We start from the raw sequence: 19,939 nt of genomic DNA on the forward strand, positions 1-19,939 counted from the left end.
CCTCTCCTCCGGTGCTATCTCCCCGCACCACTCCGCGCCTCTGGGTTACCCCATTTGGCTGGGCATAAGCGGTGGATGACGCCAGGGCCGCCAGCTGGTGGAACTCAGCGTCCGTCTCGGGAGTGGCCCTTTCCGACCTTCCTCCTCCGGCGCCCAAGAGCTCTTCATCCTCCACTTGCATGTTACACCTCACCGCTACAGCGGGATGGTGTCCGTATTCTTGGCTTAGTGTCAGCTCACCACAGCCGCTCCTGAATGAACACACGAGACTCTCTGTGGTATCACCAGGAACTTTTACTGTAGGAAACATGAACATCAGAAAAGCCAAGAATGGGAGGCTCCGGCCAACCCTCCTTTATATACCCTCCCCCTCATTTGAACAGTCTCTTCCCGCTCAGTAAAACCCCGCGCAAATTCCCCGCCAAGTCCATCAGCCGTTTCTCCTCCGAGTCCTGGGACGCAGGTGTCTTATCAATGTCAGTGACCCTGAAACTCAGAGCCACATCCAGGCTCTAGTAGCAGGGTTCTGACATAATTGTATATTTATATTACATGCAATATTACTAATAATATTGCGATTTAGTTGTATAATATAATATATTGTATGTATATATACTTGTAAACCGCCCTGAGTCCCCTTCGGGGTGAGAAGGGCGGTATATAAATGTCGCAAATAAATAAATAAATAATAAATAAATGACTCAGTACAATACTATACCCACCTATACTGAGATCTTTCGGATTTTTCTGTCTGTACCATGGTTTTGGTCCTAGTATATATGCAAGCTTCACCTATACTTTCATGGCTCATAAATTGCTTTCTGTTGCTAAGAAAAAGAATGGAGGATTCTTTAATAGCAAATATGGCTCATGCGAAAAATAAACAATTTTCCATAACATAAATGAAACATTTAAAAATAGGGAACAGTGGCTTTGTTTGCTTGTTTGTTACTGTTCCTTAGGCAATCACTGTCTCCCAAAACTACCCATAGACCAAGAGAGAGACCCTTCTATCAGGTTGCCAAATTAAACAGGCAATGCTCATAAAGCAAGGAAAATGGAAGGGAAAAGGGAAGGGGGAATTCAGTTTGTCAAAGCCAGAAAAAAGTGGCAAGTGGGAGGAATGGGCCGGCCCCAGTCCGAACTTGGATGGGAGTCTACCAGTGGGTGATAAGCAGGGCCGATGCCAGTTTGGACTTGGATGGGCAACCACCAGCTATGCTAAGCAGATCCGGCCTTGGTTGAGACTTGGAAGGAAGACTGCCATCTATGCTAAGTGGGGCCTGACCTGGTTTGGATTTGGATGGGAGACCACCAAAGGATGCTAAGCAGGGACGTAGATGGGAGACCACAATTGGTAGAACAATGTGCTTCATCCTTGAATGAAACTGAGAGGTAATTTTGATTTTCTCTTGTTCATTCTTTTCAAGTTTCCCATATAGTGGCTGTCAATATTCTCCAGGATTTGTTGACATATGTGTCTTCAAAACATGCCTATCTGGAAACTCTCCCCCAAAGAAAGAGACAGACTTTGAACAATATACAACATGTTCTACTTGATGAACTCAGACCAGATGTATTGGTGCATTCTGTCCTGAAAATTGTTGACCTAACTGTCCTAACAGGTCAGTTGACTCTCTAATTCACTCCGTTCTCGTATGTATCTTCTAAGGTCAAAAGGAGTGAAATGGTTCTAACAATTAAGGATTTTCAAAACTTTAAGGTAATTCCTCTCTTTAGTCTCTTCTGTCTGATAAAACCACCACCTAAGCACTTTGAATCCGGGGTCTGTTTGCTTATAATTGTGCAGACATCCTTTCTAGATTGCTCTGAAAGGAAAAAAATGGATTACTTGAGAGCCATGCCTGAAATCTTGTAGAGATAAGAAGGCCATAAATTGATTTATGACACCACCTGATGTTTCCTTTATGAAAAACCTTTTAATATGCTGTATGTTTGTGGAGTGCTCATCTGATTCAACAAAACACATGTGGAATTTTCACATGGTTAACAATCAAGCTTGACCATAGACTACAGTTTTTCAACATTAATTTTAAACTTTTAGGTAACCTCAGGGAAAATGTTTAGATTTCTCAAAACCAGTATGTGACCAAGTTGGTTTTAATCCGCTGGCTTTCTCCAAGATCAAGGTGACACCAGTTTTCTTTCAGCTGTTCATCTTGGCATAGCAAGGATCTAAAGTCCCACATCTCTTACCCTCTTTTCTTTGCTATTGTTTTCTTTAATTTTGAAAAAAAAAATCATTCACATATCACATAGTAATCCTTTTCCCAATTTTTGAATCAAGGGGATTATCAAAGAGTTTGTAATCCAGCAAACAGCCAGGAAAAAGATATGGAGGAAATGTTGATTTCCTAACCATTGTTCTTAATCATTTCTGAAAGTCCTACCATTTGAAATAGTGCTGTTTGCCCACATAACCAGGTTGTATGAGATCAATATAAGATAGAATTGTTTTCTCTCTATTTCATGTCATTTATATATCAATGTTTATGTAAAGTTAATCTCAGTGTCCTCTATCATTCCCGTTTTTCAAAAAAGTATATTGTAAAGCATATTTTTTCTTTGTACTTTCCTAACTTTAGAATCTACATACAGTTTCAAGGGAGAAACACAAAGAAAAATTGTTTTAACAGTGGAACAAATCAAGGATCAGAACTACACCTTGGTGTTATGGGGGGCTTTAACTGCCCTCTATCCTCAACTTCAGAGGAAAAGAGGTAAAAAGAGACTAATCTATGTAATACTTTTAAATTATGTGCTAATGCAGTCTGCTGCTATTTGGTAGCAGAAAGGGGGAAATTATTTGGGATACCTATCATTGTATCGTTTTATGTCTTTTTTTAATGTGAATAGCCACCTTTTCTGTATTGGGAAGTCTTTAGCTTCCCAGCCTAATGATCTTGCTCATTTTGGAATTGAATTTAATTTTTTTTGTCAAAATTGTTCCTGGATAAAATCTTTGCCATTATACTGCAATCCTCAAAATCATCTTACAAACAAGAAAAATGCCTATTGTTCTGATGAATAGGGAATATATAAAAGGAAGGCTTTCTATACTGCAGATGGTTCTTAGAAGGTCTTAGCATATGTCTTTGTGCCCTCTACATGTTATACCCTTGCGAGTCTTTTTTTATGAACGTGGATTTAGAACTAGATCTTTTTGGCCTCATTTGTCTTCATCAGTTGTTTTGTTTTTCTACTTAAGTAGCGATCCCATTATTTGTTGCACCCCAAGGGTACGCGAGCACTCTGAGAACCACACGGAAGCCAGGTATTCAAGCAACACAGTTTATTGAAGGTTATATATATGTATATATGCAAATAAACAGCAGTAAGAGTAATAAGAGTCAGTAGTCCATAATATAATGTTCACAACAGTTCAAAAGATGGTTCTTCAAAGTCTTTCAAAGATGTAATCCACAAATAGAACACAAAGAGTTCCAGCAAAGAGTCAAAGTCAGCAAACAGCCAATAGTTACAGGAATCGGGGACAAGACGCAGCAAAAATGCCAATTGTAATCCACATGGAAGGTATCCCTTGGAGAGCAGGGAAAACAGGAGTAACAAGAAGAGGTATACTCGAGAGTCACAAGGCACGAACTGCAACTGGATATCCTGGAAACAGCACAAGAACAAGGCAAGGAACAAGAGACAGGAACGGAGATGCTTCTCCCGAGAAAGGCAAAGAGAAACGTTGACACCGCAAAGAAAACAAGGCGTGAGGTCCCTTTAAGGAAATCTCAGGGCTACCGTTCATGAGATCCAGGACAATCACAGTTTCCCATAGGAAAGCTTATTAACTGAAGTGTTTGAGAGTCAAACGTTTACTTCTTCTCAGCACTTCTCTTTGACTTCTATCCTGTGAGATAGATTGCCTACGATCAAAAGACGCATCCTCCCCTACAATAACTCCATCTGGTGAATTTAGCCTTGAGTTAACATCGGAATGTCCCCCAATTAGCTGTTCCTCTGTAATCACAGCTTCAGGCACCTGCAAAGCCATTGGGCTCTGATCCAAATCCCAGAGAGGCTCAAAATCTAAATCAGCCTTTGAGCCTCACTTTAACTTCTGTGGAGGGCCAGATCCTGATGGCTGAGCTATAACATTATTTGTGTCCTAAATTGCAACCTGCAAACAATGAGAAACAGTTGGTTGTCATTCTGTCTAACTCACGTGATAAAGTTTGTTAGTAAAATGCTAGAAGATAATAAAATCTTGGTTATTCACTTTATATACATACCATGCATTTAAAAGATACCTTTTAACATTAATACTGATAAGGTATTTTAAAGAATTATCTGAACTGGTAATTATGGGTTGGATCCAGCCTTGCTCAAAATTATAGTACACATATTGAAATCTGTGGGATACCTAAGTCATGACTAATATAACATGTTTGCTTTAAACATGATTTATGTCTGACTTTAGCCCATAGTCCTTCTGTATGATAAATTAATTTATCTTGAGTCAGCAAAAGAAATGCTAAGATCTGTGAATTCATAATAATTGAATAACATATCATGTCAAGAACTGGCTGTTGCCTAAAGTTATGATCAACTTCTTTCTGGAAGTTATATAACGCCAAGTAAATCTAGTCTATTTAAAGAGAATGGTTAATACCAAAGCTTAAGACGGTAGTATAAGTGATAAAACAGTGAAAGATGAAATGCCAGGTACAGTACACCCTCAGTTAACAGGAACTCAAGTAACTGGCAAAAAAATCAAAGAAATAATAGTTTTAAATTAAAAAGCTGTTTTTGTAATACTGTAAAACAGTAAAATTGAGTTACATTCAGTTTAATTGCCTTTATTTGTCTTAAATCCTTTTAATTACTGTATTTCAATATTAACATCAATACAGTTTATTGTACAGTATAGCATTAGTTAGGCCTATTTTAATGGTTACTCTCAAGTAGTCAGAAACCACATTTATCTAGCATCTATTAATCCCCATGAGTAACTGAGAGGGGTCCTCAAACTTTTTAAGCAGAGGGCCAGTCCAAAATCCTTCAGACAGTTGAGGGGCCAAAATAACATTTGGGAAAAAAATACAAACTCCTATGCACACTGCACATGTCTTATTTGTAGTGCAAAAACAACAACAATGAAAGAACAATACAATATTTAAAAATAAAAACAATTTTAACCAACATAAACCAATCAGGATTTCAATGGGAAGTGTGGGCCTGCTTCTGGCCAATGGGATAGTCAAGTTAATTAAGATTGTTGTTGTTGTGTGCCTTCAAGCCATTTCAAACTTTGGGCGAGCCTAAGTCTAAAACTGAGGGCGGGTGCCAGGTAAATAACCTTGGAGGGCCGCATCCAGCCCACAGGGCTTAGTTTGGGAACCCCTGGTCTACTGTATTTATTCATATTTGGAAAACAATTGAATTTTCTACCTTTTGCTGAAAATCTGGTAAACAGATTAGAAGATGTTAATACTTTTTATTTCCAGCTGCTTTCTAATTAGCTCCACCAAAATCTTATTTGTTTATCACCTCTATTTGCTATAAATCTTGAAACATATTTTATACTGTTTACTTTGTGCCTAACATTTCGGACATCAGGTTTAATCATTAAAACACAATGTCTAGAATTTTAGATAAGACTTGTGTTCTCAACTGTCCAAATAGCCATCTCTGATGGACAAGTCCAAAAGTTTGATTATTTCAGGACAGCCAGGATCCAGAGTTCACTTTCTGCCAGCCAGGGCTACAGGTCCTGACAGCTGATTCCCAGGAGAGTAGCATGTGATAACCATTCAGGATACTATGCCTAGGAAAACAGCTGGACATGTGATGGTCACTTGTGTGGGAAATCAAAGTACAGGCAGTTCCCAAGTTACAAACATCTGACCCAGGAAGAGAAATTCACTCGTGAAAGAATTATCATGGGGAAAAGGTTTCTGAACTGAAGCTTTATCGCCAATCCTTGTTTCCATAACAAGCCATTTTTTTTCAAAATTCAATTATCATAGGAACAGAGAGGTGATATCTTCTGAACAAGGGCACAGACAGCAAAACGAACAAGGGTGTTAAACCTTCCCTATGCTATCCAAAGCTAAAACATATATATTTGGCTGCAGATACACTTCAAAAATGTACCTGTTCCAATTTACAAACAAATTCAACTTAAGAACATACTTACAGAACCTATCTTGTTCATAACTTGGGGACTGCCTGTATATGCAAACCAGTTTATAATACAGTGTTCCCTCACTTATCGCGGAGTTACGTTCTAGGACCACCCGCGATAAGTGGAAATCTGCGAAATAGGGGCACTATTTTTATTTTAATATCTAAACATTATTTTTGGGGGGCACAGTGTATTAAAGCACCGAGCTACTGAACTTGCGGACCAAAAGGTCCCAGGTTCAAATCCTGGGAGCGGAATGAGCGCCCGCTATTAGCCCCAGCTTCTGCCAACCTAGCACTTTGAAAACATGCAAATGTGAGTAGATCCGGTGGGAAGGTAACGGTGCTCCATGCAGTCATGCCGGCCACATGACCTGGAGATGTCTATGGACAACGCCGGCTCTTTGGCTTAGAAATGGAGATGAGCACCAACCCCCAGAGTCAGACATGACTGGACTTAACGTCAGGGGAAACCATTACCTTTACCTTTTACTAAACAATATTTTAATTGTTGTTTATTATTTATTTATTTATTTCTCACATTTATATCCCGCCCTTCTCACCCAAAGGGACTCAGGGCTGCTTACAGTAATGGCAGCAATTCGATGCCCATACAAAATCAATATCAAACAATGCGTAAAACAGTTAAAACTATTAAAATACAATATAAATCACAATATATAAATTTCAAACATAAAATCAGATCCGTTCATCCTAGAGAAACCTCACGTTTTGTCTGTAGTTCAGTCCGTGTCATCTTTGCCATTTATTGATTAAAAGCCTGGGCACACAGCCATGTTTTTAGGGCTTTTCTGAAGCCCAACAAGGTTGGAATTTGTTGCATATCACTTGGGAGGGTGTTCCACAGCCGGGGAGCCACCACCGAGAAGGCCCTGTTAAGTGGCCCTTCTCCCCCTTGCAAGCCCCGGGGAGAGTGAAGCCTTTCTTACCAGTGCCAGCGGGCTCCTTGCTTGGTGCCTGCCATGTTGCTCTGGTTGCCTTGGCTCCTGCAGCCAGGGAAGAAGACACCGCTCCACCTGGTAAGTGAGGGAGGGAGGGAGGGTGAGAGAGGGAGGGCGGGTAGCAAAGGAGGAGGAGGAGGAAGTGGCGGGACTTCCAAGGCCCTCTTCCTCCACGTTTCCCAGCATGGCCCGGCTGGAGCGGGTGGCAGAAAAGGGAGCCTGGCTGCCCTCACTCTCTCACCCACCCTCCCTCCCTCACTCACTCATTTGCTTGCTCCCTGGCTGTAGGAGCAGAGGCAGCCAGAGCAACATGGCAGGCACCAAGCAAGGGGGCCGCCAGTGCTGGTAAGAAAAGCTTCACTCTCCCCGAGGCTTGCAAGGGGAAGAAAGGCCACTTATTTAACTATTAAAAGCAGCAATGGGGTGGGTAAATAAATAAATAAATAAAAATTTCCGCAAAACAGCGAGTCCACGATAAGCGAAGTAGTGGGGGAACACTGTATGTTCAAAGAGTGATCTTCAGGAAATAAAGCACCATTCTTTCTTAATATAAACAAGGTAACATTTGTACACAGCCTGGAAAACTCACAGCAATCCATTTGTAGAATTACTTAATTTTTTTTGAAAGTTTGAGGTATAGTAATCCATGGGAAAATCAACATAGGAATTCAGGTTTCAGAAGTTATTGCCTGCTAATGCGTATTCAGTGAATCCCCTTTCAGAGGCTCTTGAAACTCCAGAAGAGTTCCTTCAAGACAGATTATGGGGTAACTTTGACTCCCAATCCATGCAGCTCCCCCCTCCCCCCAAATGAAAACCTTTGAAGGTACAGCTATCCACCCAAACTCCTGCTACCCCCAAATGCCACCATTTGCTTCTGTAGTCATGATCAAAATGTTGACAGGAAGGAGTTTAGATGAAAATAGATTTATGTGGGTGGGATGCATGAGAGGACTGCCCTAGATACAATTCAGTTCCCAGCCCCTGCATATTAAGAATGATTATGTGTACTTCTCTTTTTTTTAGACCATATCTGGGAATTTAAATATCTGTTTACTAAACACAATCCTGTCTCTGGTGAACTGGAACTGCACACAACGCCCTGGTCAACCCTGGAGTGTCTCTTTGATGATGACCAGAGAGCTGTAAAATTCAAAGAAAAGTTTGAAAAGGACCTCAGATTATTCACGTGTGTGACAACTCTCGCTACACACCTAGAGGAGAAGTGTTCTGGTGAGGTTTTTACTCAATATTGGTGGGGATTCTTTATTTTAAATCAAATACAGTAAAGTCTCACTTATCCAACACTCGCTTATCCAACGTTCTGGATTATCCAACACATTTTTGTAGTCAATGTTTTCACTATATCGTGATATTTTGGTCCTAAATTCGTAAATACAGTAATTACTACATAGCATTACTGCGTATTGAACTACTTTTCTGCCAAATTTGTTGTATAACATGATGTTTTGGTGTTTAATTTGTAAAATCATAACCTAATTTGGTGTTTAATAGGCTTTTCCTTAATCCCTCCTTATTATCCAACATATTTGCTTATCCAACGTTCTGCCGGCCCGTTTATGTTGGATAAGTGAGACTCTACTGTACTTTCATTTCCAAAAAGCTTGGAGGCAATCATGGGAGTGAGATACAAAACAATATATCTCATTGAATTCAGATGCCCACCACTTTCTTATCTTCGAAGTGGGATGAAAGGAAATATATTCATTAAAACCTCTTTGAGAAAGAGCACAGACTATTAGGAATCTCCCAGTTGTGGAGCTGCTACGAAGAAAGTTACTCTTTGTATCAGTAGACAACTGTGGCATATCCTTCCTCCAGTGCAAACTGTTCAGCCCGATTTCACTAACCTCAATTGAAAATGCTGAGAAACAAGCAGGAAATGCTTGTTTTAGTAAGATTTTCCTAGCTGCTAAATAGAGCTACAGGACATGTGTGTCTCACTGCCACCCTATATTCTTTACATTTATCCTTTGTGGAATGACAGCAGAATCAAGGATGGTTTCTTACTTAAATGAGAACAAATCCCATAATGATCTGTGGCTTTTTTCTCAGTGGATATTATAAGATTGTCCTGTTGATACACGCAAGGATGATCCTTTTAGTAATCATCTTTTTGACTATTTTCTTGTTGCAAAAAATGAAGAAATATATTCTAAGAAACTCATTTTTCTTTTCATAGGAGTGATTCAGGTGAAAGTCCATATCTCAGAACTGAAATTTACTGTTGCTTCCTCTCCACATGAAATTGTTTTTGATGCAAGCGTTTCATTACAGTATATAGTCACTTCGCTTGCTCTGATCACTTATGTGGGCTGTGCAAAATGTGGACGTGAACTTCAAGCAGATGAAAACAAGATCTACAAACAATGCAATCAGTGTTTACCATCCAATAAAGTGAAAACATTCTACAGGTAAACAATAATAATTGTACAGACAGTCCCCAAGTTACACACAAGATAGGTTCTGTAGGTTTGTTCTTAAGTTGAATTTGTTTGTAGTTTCAAGTTGTATTCGATGCTTAGACCATAGGTCTTTCACATACAAGGCAAACAAACAAATATATGAAAACCAGATTATTAAATACAATATAAAATACAACATTAAAATCCTATATAAATAATTAAAATGCTACATATATCAGTGTCGAGATATGCCCTTAGAATACTACATAAGGTAGCACTTGCATAATTAAAAACTAGATAAAACCAAGTAAATACATTATTAAAACTTAAGCAGGGAACATCTTGGATATAAACAGCCACTATTAGTTAAAAGTGTAACTTCAGATAAAGATAATAGATAGATAGATAGATAGATAGATAGATAGATAGATAGATAGATAGATAGATAGATAGATAGATAGATCTAAGCATAGGATAACATAGGGAAAGGTTAACCCCCATGGTGTTTATTTTGCTGTCTGGGCCCCTGTTCAGAAAATTACACCTCACTGTCAGTCCCTGTGATCATTGGATTTCCTTTTGTTAAAATCATTTTAGCTCTTTATAGCACATGTGTCAAATGCAAGGCCCATGGGTCTAATCAATTTATGTGGCCCACGGGGTCCAGACACATGTAAACGAACTGCCAAGATAGGGACAACTGGAAGAGACTAGGACTCGAAGTAATGGGTTCAAATTACAGGAAAGAAGATTCCACCTGAACATTAGGAAGACCTTCCTGATTGTAAAAACTATTCAGTAGTGTCTCTGAGTATGGTGGAGGCTCCTTCCCTGAAGGCTTTTAAACAAAGGCTGGATGGCTATTTGTCAAGGGCACTTTGAATGTGCTTTTCCTGCATGGCAGGAAATTGGACAAGATGGCCCATGTCGCCTCTTCCAACTCTATTATTCTATAATTCTAAGTTTGAAGCTGGACAAAGGTACATAATGCATACTAGGTTATGTGCTTGCCTTCTTCTAGTGGCTGGATATATAATGCACATTTCTTCCCCAACCTCAGAACCACATAGAATCATAGAGTTGGAAAAGACTCCCAAGGACCAACCAGTCCAACCCCTGCAAGAACACACCATCAAAGCCCTCCCGACAAATGGCCATCCAGCCACAGCTTTAAAATCTCCAGGGAAGGACACTCCACCATCTTCAAAGGCCTTCTATGATTGATCAGTTCAAATAGGTAGGAAGTTCTTTCTAAGGTTTAGGTGGAATTTCCTTTCCGGCAATTTGAGTCCGTGGCTCCAGGACAGCAGAAAAAAAGCTTGCCTCCTCCACAAGCACTGTTGGGTTGCAATTCTCATTATCCACAGTCCTGGCTGTGTCCTCTGTGTTTCAAACACATCAAATACAGAGAACATAACCAGTGCTTGGCAGATGGGGTGATGCCTTAAAATTTGTCTTAAAACTACAATTGGTCCTTTGAAGGCAACCATAAAACTGAGTGACCCTCAGTGAAAATGAACCCATGCTTTATAATCTGATGAAATTGCCCTACATTGAGATCCAAGTTGATTCAATTGTGTTCACTTATTTGACTCAAGATGTCAAAACATCTTGTTCTTTCTGACCCTGGGCATTTCTACATTGACCACTTAGGTTGGTGTAGAAAAAGATCAGGGCCACAGTAGCTAAATATCACACGGGACTGATCCAGGCTAACGCAGGACAAAGCTACCTTAATCAGAATTCATTGAATCCCAGTTACTTTATTAAATATCGCAATGGTCCTGCACACTCCACAGCTATCCTCCTTGCTTCCCAGGTACAATATTGCAACCCTGGTTTTGAAACTGGGGACTTTAAAAAATAGTTTGTGGTCTTAACTTCCAAAAAAAGTGTCTATTTTCATCCATATCTATATATTTAAAACAATATGCAAAGGAATCTTGTAGAACTATAGAGACTGAGAGAAGGAAGTTGATAATGTAAGCTTTTGTAAACTTGCATCTTCATCAGATGCATGGAGTAGATGTAAGAGTATCTATGTTCTTTATAGCCTGAATGAGCAAGCCTTATGTGTGAATAGCAATAGAAATTCAAAACTTTTGAGTATTATGATATGATAAGTTCAAATTTAACAATGGCTGGAGGAAAGATGTTACCTGAAAAGGTAAGTAGATAGACATATGACTAGTAGTGGGTGCAATTGGAATGTAGTGTGATGCTGACTGGAAACCAGAAAAGAGATGTGATAAATTGGCCAAGGGTAGCCTCATGAGGCTGGGGGTTAACTGATGTTATAATATTTAAAACAATGATAGCGTAGTTATGTGGACTTTACTCCATACAAAGTATATCCAGCATGAAATGCATCTATTTGTTTAGAGATTTTGAATTATAAATAAATTCAATGGCAGATTTCAACTTTAAGTCAATTTGTCTTATCTTTCTACATTTTACGTTGTGGAAGGAAACTAATCTCTTATTAAATTTCTCTTAATATATTATTTTATAGTAAGCTATATCATGATTTAGTGATCACTGGATAAAATCCAGTTGGATTTGGATTGTCTTTGATAAAGAATTAAAAATACCAAGGTCCATGCTGGCTAAATTGATTTTGTTTACTGGTCCAGTAAACCTTTCTTACTTTGTTTTTTTTTTAATAGTTGTATGATTACATTGACCTTAGAGGTTTTATGGAATCCTTGGTTTGTTGTTGCAGTCCAGAACTGTTTAAAAACATGTGCAAACATATGCAAATATATACGTGGTTTCTCCCTCATACATATAGTTATGCATAAACATCACACACAACTTTCTAGGGCTGAAAAGCATCTTGAAAATTAGATACTGGACAACACTCATAAACATCATATTGAATTATTTTCAAAAATTCTATTGTGGGAAAATCCTGTTAGCAAACACTAGGTGGCAGCAGGGGTCGTGTTTTACAGACAAGAGCAATTATATTTTTAATTCAGATGTTTTAATTTTGTCTTTGTGTATGGGTCTTCCCTGATGGTCTCCCTTGGTTGGTTGTTTTTTGTAGACTAAGTTTGACTGGACCAGTTTCAAAACTTTACTCTCACCTTAGGTTTGATCACAATCACAGAGTTTGGTGTGCATTCCTGTAGCATAATAAAAATATCACAATGGTCAGGACTAATATCAAGAATGAACACATTTGGTACATCAGTCTAAATGGTGTGAAGGCAGATCTGGTTAAAGCCATCACAAAAATGTATGTTTGAGACATCTCTAGCTATAGCAACCACAAAATGTATGTCTGCAAGGTCTCTAAAATAACTGTGTAGTTGGATCCTAAACTTTACTCTGTTCATCTTCTTGGTCCCACAATATTTGGTGATTCTGTAGCAAACCGTATGATTTTTTTGTAATGCAGCAAATAGACTGCCATTTCAAATTATAGTAGATAGTGGTTGTTTGTGTTTGACCAGCTGGTCAAAGAACTGCGGCCAGATTGCTAACTGGGACTGGCTGCAGGGAGCGGACAACCCCCCCCCCCCCCCCCCGTTGCAACAGTTTCATTGGCTGCCAGTCTGTTTCCAGGCACAATACTGCTTATGACTTTTAAAACCCTATATAACTACTTTGAGTTTCTTTTGTAGAGAGAGAAAGCAGGGAATAATAATAATAATAATAATAATAATAATAATAATAATAATAATAATAATAATAATAATAAATAAAATAATAATAATACAGTTTAGTTCCAGGCTATTTGGCTGACTGCATCCTCTTGTACGAATTTGCCTAGACACTGAGATCTTCAGGACAGGCCTTTCTCTCAGTCTTATCTCCATCACAAGCTCAGTTGGTAGAAATGAGCGAGTAGGTCTTCGTTCTCGGTGGCTGTCCCTAGACTCAGGAACCCCCTTCTGCCTAGGAAAGCTAGAATGGGCCTCTACCTGCTGTCCTTACAGTGGCAAGCTAAAATCTTTTTATTCTCAGGATAGCCAAGAGGAGCAATCCACTGCAATTGACTTTAACCCGTCTTGTTCCAACTGGAATGGCAAGATCAAAGATTCTTTTTCAGTTGAACCTTAAAACCCCTTCTCCAACAGTTCTTTCTGTCCTACTTAACTGACCAGTCATGTTTGCTCATCTTTAACGAACTTAAAAAGCAAGGATGTTAGTAAAATAAATAACAAGGAAAAAATAAGGAAAACAATCAATGCTATGTCTCCTGGTAAGCTGCAACTCGATTTTGAAAACTGGAGCTCTGAGGCGATGCCTCCAAAGTGAAGAAGAACATTGCAGTAGCATGGATATCTCTCAGGCAAGCTTTTTAAATGTTTTTACAGTCAAGTCAGTGGTGCTATGTTTTATTTAGTTTAATAGGTTTTTAATGGTTTTATTAGTTTTAACTATGTATTTTAATACTCTTATTTAATTCTGTTTTTCCCATTATTGTTGCTTTACATTTTCCCCCACAATTGTTTTGCAGCCATTACATGTGTTGTCCACAATAAAATATAATACAGTAGTACAATTGTTTCCCTTCCCTCTCACCTTCTCTATTGGCTTTCTGTTTCCTGGGTAGGAGACATTACTGCTTTGAACATATATGCAAAATATTCTCCAAGCTAGGTTAATGTTTCTAAATATTTCTAATGTAAAATTACTCCTGACCTCGATCCATCTTTTTCTTTTTTAATAACATTTAAAAATGATTCCCAGTCCTTTCTGTAGTGGCTTTTATTCTCCTTTAGTGTTTATGTTTTAGGTTTTAATCCACACATTGCATGATTTTTAGTGTTACATTAATAGTAAATTAAATTAGTGTTCAATAATAGTGTTTATTATTAAATAAATGTTACCCTATAGAAATCAGGATTTAAATTCGTGTTAGTGCTCTTTGTAAAAAAAAAATACAATTCTCACATCCTCTCTAGAGAAAGAAAAAGTGGGATATAAATACTAACAGCAACAACAATTCAGTCTTACCAATTTGTGGCATTATTTATATTCTGAACCTTGCCTTGTTTACAAAGAAACATACTGACAAACCTCTAATGTGTTTATTTATGTTAATTCCTGTGCTAGTTTTCTATTTATAACCACTCATGTGTCTCTTTAACACTTGTTTTTAAAGAGTTTACTTTATTTACCACCTAACAAAGCACCGAGCCTTTTTCTTTGCTAGAATAGTTGAAAGATAAATACTGGATTTTGCCTGCATTTCAAAGAGTGCCTATTTGTCTCATTTAGGAAACTGCATGCAAAAAATTACATTAAAACTACATTTCCTTTTCCTGGTTTCCCTTTAATTGCTTCTTGTCTTTCTGCCATTTATTGAAAACAGTCAGTAGCAATACACGAAATAATGGGCAGATTGATCACTTTGTACAGGAGCGGGAATCATATGTTTCCTGACTGTCAGGATGTTGTTGGAGAGAGACTTCCAGCGACACTGTGCAATATAGCCAATGATCAAGGAGTGCTGGGAGTTGCTGTCCAATAACATCTGGGGAGCCATCATGATTCCTATCCCTGTTTTACAGAAAGGAAAGTGTGTGTGTGTGTATTTAAAGCAAGGTAGAAAACTTTTGGCCAAGAGCTGAATTGATTACAGATGGGCACATTGACGAACACACACCACCAGGGGACAAAATCATGCCTCAGAGTAGTGACTTCTGTAGTCTCTAACGCAGCCTCTTACAACTGCAAGAAGTTAGAAGATAACCTTGGACCAGTGGTTCCCAAACTTACTTGGCCTACCGCCCCCTTTCCAGAAAAAAATATTACTCAGCGCCCCCTGAAAAGGGGGGCGTGGCTTAAAGGGGTGGGTGTGGCTCCTGATCAAGAGGGAGGGGCTGAGCCTCCCCCCTAGTCCAAGATGCAGGGCTGGGAGGGGGAGGTGGGCGGGGCCACAAATGGGCGGCCAGGACTGGGATGGGCGGAGTTACGAGCTCTGAGGCAGGGCTGAGCTTCTATCCCTGTCCTGCGGAGCCTGCCAGGACATGGGACGGGACCAGAGGAGGGGGCGAGGTCTCTTCCTGACGGGGCTGAACCTCTTACCCCGCCCCCGTGTTCTAACAAATGCCTCAGGGGAGGTAAATAGAGGCTCAGCCCTGTCTCACACTCTTGGGAAAAGGCCCCGCCCCTAGCCCCGCCTTTTAGTCCTAAAAGGCCTCTCAGGAGAGGTATAGAGGCTCAGCCCTGTCTCACGCTCTTGGAAGGAGGCCCTTCCCTAGCTCCAACCTCTGTCCCAACAAGTGCCTCAAGAGAGGTATAGAGGCTCATTCCTGTCTCGGGCTCTTGGAAAGAAGCCATGCCCACTCCTCTAGCTCTGCCCCCTGTGTCCTAACAGGCGCCTCAGGTGCTCAGCCCTGTCTCCGGCACTTGGGAAGAGGACCCGCCCCTCCCCTGGCCCCACCCCCATGGTGCCATCACCGCCCCTGCAGCGCCCACCAGGGGGCGGTAGCCCCCACTTTGGGAATCACTACCTTGGACCTATCTTGGAGGAGCTACTCCCCTCCCTGCAACCTTATTGCTTCTCTAAAACAATTCAATTATTTTCAAACAAAATACTATGAGTTGCCAAAGGCTTTCATGGCCGGAATCACTGGGTTGCTGTGAGTTTTCTGGGCTGTATGGCCATGTTCCAGAAGCATTATCTCCTGATGTTTCACCCACATTTATGGCAGGCATCCTCAAAGGTTGTGAGGTATATTGGAAACTAGGCAAGGAAGATTTATATAACTGTGTAACCCCTTGCCTAGACACTTCTCTGTGTATCTGTTTCTCTCTTTCTCTCTCACATACACAAATTGCCAATGGGGGGAGGAATGAGTGAGGGGAGTATCTCAAAGATTTCCAGCTCACCTCTTCCCAGCAATGCCTCCACCAAAATGCCTTACACTTGCACACAAAAGCATCCATCTGTTTGTCAGAGGAAGGAAGGAAGCAAGAAGGTTGCAATTAGAAACTTAGAGACTAGCTGTATTTTAATTATTTAGGATCTTGTCAAATTAAGCCTATAACCTATTTCTCTTTGAAACTCCCATTTATTTGCAGCTGATTAAAAGTATTAGTGGGGGACTCAAATGCCTGCTAGGCTGCGGGGAGGACTCTGCTCACATTTAATTGCTGGCATCAGAGAGTGGGGCTGGTGAGGCGCCACAATTAGTCAAGTGTTTTGACTTCAAAGCTGAGAGATGTCCTTGACTCGAGGAGTGCTAAAGGTTAGATATGCTTGAGCATATATTGATTTTTTCCCCCCTTGAATTTGCTTTGGATCATAAGATAGGCTTGTTGTTCCAGCTGTTCACACACGCATTTTCTATAAACTCTCGTTTTTATTGCTTTACTTATTTTTCAGAGCTTAATTTCAGCCTGTCCATGGAATCTCTTTTCTGTGCTACGGCTTAGCCCTGGGCCATATGTTAGCTTCTCGTGTTGCCTACATTTAGATAATACACAATGCTCGCTTCTGCGTCCTGCTTTCATGATACTCTAGGATTTGAACAACAAATGGAATGTTGGGTGGAGTAGATTCTTTAGCATCTGTACACACACATACCCACCATCTGCTATATTTGAATAAATAGCTATATAACTACAGTAAATAGATACGTTCATCTGTGTGAAAGTGTACTGAGCATGCCCTGATCTGACACTGCATGATTTGTAAAGTGCAGTATCAGATTAACCACAGAATTGTATCCTTGATTATATCTAAATATTAAATAGCGAGCGAACAGCATATTTTGTGTTTCTTTTGCCTTTTGATAATGGGAGAAGTTTCTTTTCAAAACCAGGAGTGACATACATTTGCTTTGGATTTTAAAACCATCCCAGGCCTAAGATAACTCTGAGAAGCCACAGATACAGCAACATCCATTATTTTCAGTCTCTGGCTTGTGAAGAGAACAAACAATTCTTTAACACTTGCATAGCCTTTTGTTTGTATATATCAATATCTGAACAAATGTTGCACTCAGTATGGCAATATTTTACTTCAAACTTGTAGCCACAGTGGGACAGCAGGTTAAACTGCTAAACTGCAGAACTTGCTGACCCAAAGGTCGGCGGTTCAAATCCGTGGACGGGGTGAGCTCCCGTTGTTAGCCCCAGCTTCTGCCAACCTAATAGTTTGAAAATATGCAAATGTGAGGGTTGTTGTATGTTTTCCGGGCTGTATGGCCATGTTCTAGAAGTACTATCTCCTGATGTTTCGCCCACATCTATGGCAGGCATCCTCAGAGGTTGTGATTTAAAACATACAACAACCCTGTGATCCCAGCCATGAAAGTCTTGCAAAGTCTTTGCAAATGTGAGTAGATCAATAGGTACCACTTCAGCAGGAAAGTAACGGTGCTCCATGCAGTCATGCTGGCTACATGACCTAGGAGACATCACCGACTGTTCGGCTTAGAAATGGAGGTGAGCACTACCCCCCAGAGTCAGATTCGACTAGACTTAATGCCAAGGGGAAACATACTTTTTACAGAATTTTGTAACATATATTGGGTTGAAAGGGTGGGGGGGAACTGAAGCGAAAACTGTGGGAAATAATAGGCTTTATTCCATTGTTCAGAAGTACATTTTGATTGCTTGTTCAGGTCTTATCATTAAATCAAAGCAGTATGTTAGAAAAAAGATGCCAGCAGAATAACAGTGTGTGACAGAAGGCAGTAACATGCTTAATTATCCTATCTGACTATTAGAATCAGATGATAAAATATATTATTAAAAATGCAGGCATGACTATGTCCTTGTTTACTTTTTAGACCAGCACAAATGATCATAGAAGAGGGAGGATATGAAATCTGTGTTCAGGTGACATCAGAACTGATTGAGAAAATATTCCTCAACATTCCAGCTGAGTGGCAAAGCAAAACCATAGGTAAAGCATTGTGTAATGAAGCAAATCATATTTAGTGACTAATTAAATGTTTGGCATCATTCAACTGGTGATATGCAGTAGATTTCCATTCATTTAGCCTCCTTTTCTACAAAAAAAATGTTAGATGCTTATTCAATAGCCTTTCCAATTATGCTTCATCTTCTGTTCTCAAAACACCATGAAACACTTTATCCAGTTAGTATACTAGAACATTAGTATGCAATGTGAAGGTTCCTTTTCTACAGTTGTGAAGAGGAAGAGCCAGGACCAGCATGAAGGATTGCTCGCCAACACCACAGAAAAAAGATTCCCTCTCCATTATGGTATTTGGATCTCCGTTATGTTCTGGATCTTAGCAGTGTGTTGGCTTTATGAAATGCTTGTTTTATTTTTTTTAAGTTAGAGACCTGTGAACATCTTCTTTATGAATGCATTGCAGAACATAAAGCAATCACATATTTTTTAGATAAGAGAGCTTTATTCATAGCTGTGCTTTGTCTTTTGCAGAGCCTTCCTTAGATACCACCTATGGCATGATTGTAGCAGATTTATGCCATGCACTTCTTACAGACACAAAAGCAACCTATCTTTTGACAATCAGAAGCCATTTTATCCTGGATGAAAACAGCTATCCATTGGAAAAGGATTTCCATTTACTGAGTTTTCATCTTGACCTCTGAGCAAAGGAATGATGAGCTTTTTTATCATCCATTCTCTAATACTATAAGTGTTTTTTTTTAAAAAAAGCATGTATATTTTAATTAGTTGTATAAAATCTTCCAGAAATTGTTTTATTTTTATAGATGAAATGTGCATTACTTATGAAGATGTATTATTTCTATGCAATATCCCTTCATTAACTATCAATAAACTAAGTTTAATGATGTTACATTGTCAAGAGTCAGACGCCAGTTAACATACAAAACAAAGTTTATTCCGAAGATAAGCCAAAAAATAACATAAACACAGGAAATATCCTTGAAACACTTCACTTTTCAGTGTTTCGAGAGTAGATTGGACAATAATAACTCAAAAACGAGCCACGCTAATTTCCCATGCTGGCATTCAATAAAAAACTAAATAACGCTTCAATTCAGCTTTGGAAAACAAATAGAGTTAATTGCTGGAAAATAAACAAACTAGAAAAGCAGTAAAGCTGCTTCCACGGTGCAGATAAGCCGAGAGCCTCAAAGGGATGATGAATAGCCGTCGTCAAAAGAATCCAAGGTCAGGTCAGGAGGCAGCAGAAATTCCGAAAGACAAACCAATAGTCAGAAGCCGGGAGTAGCCGTCAGTCAGAGGGCGTAGACAGAAGCCAGGTCAAATTCAATCCAAAGTCCGAAGAAGGTGCAGTCATCCAAAACAGGTCCACGATAAGACACAGCGAGAGCCAAGCTAGATGATATCAGCAGATTCAAATCATAGTCCAAGTCCAGTCTTCATGGAAACACAGAGATCCCAATGGCGCCTCAGCAACACCTTGCCACATGCAAAGTGCAGTGGCCAAACATTCCCATTTT

At 39.6% G+C, this 19,939-nt stretch overlaps 1 protein-coding gene across 7 annotated transcripts in view; it reads left to right on the top strand.

The window, feature by feature from the left end:
* The window catches only part of shld2 (shieldin complex subunit 2), a 59,651-nt gene extending 40,346 nt beyond the window's left edge, over positions 1–19,305 (top strand). For 5 of the 7 annotated variants that reach the window (XM_062975804.1, XM_062975805.1, XM_062975803.1 and 2 more), the window contains 6 exons: positions 1,431–1,625; positions 2,607–2,741; positions 8,148–8,354; positions 9,325–9,556; positions 18,304–18,419; positions 18,927–19,305. In XM_062975804.1, coding sequence (XP_062831874.1) covers positions 1,431–1,625; positions 2,607–2,741; positions 8,148–8,354; positions 9,325–9,556; positions 18,304–18,419; positions 18,927–19,099 — 1,058 coding nt within the window. In that variant the 3' untranslated portion in view covers positions 19,100–19,305. Of the gene's footprint in view, positions 1–1,430; positions 1,626–2,606; positions 2,742–8,147; positions 8,355–9,324; positions 9,557–16,892; positions 18,420–18,926 lie in introns of all 7 variants that reach the window. The other 2 variants (XR_010004479.1, XM_062975808.1) reach the window with 2 other exon arrangements.
* The last annotated feature ends 634 nt before the right edge of the window (positions 19,306–19,939 follow it).

The sequence above is a fragment of the Anolis carolinensis genome, chromosome 3 (assembly GCF_035594765.1).
Source record: "Anolis carolinensis isolate JA03-04 chromosome 3, rAnoCar3.1.pri, whole genome shotgun sequence".
NCBI classification, from domain to species: domain Eukaryota; kingdom Metazoa; phylum Chordata; class Lepidosauria; order Squamata; family Dactyloidae; genus Anolis; species Anolis carolinensis.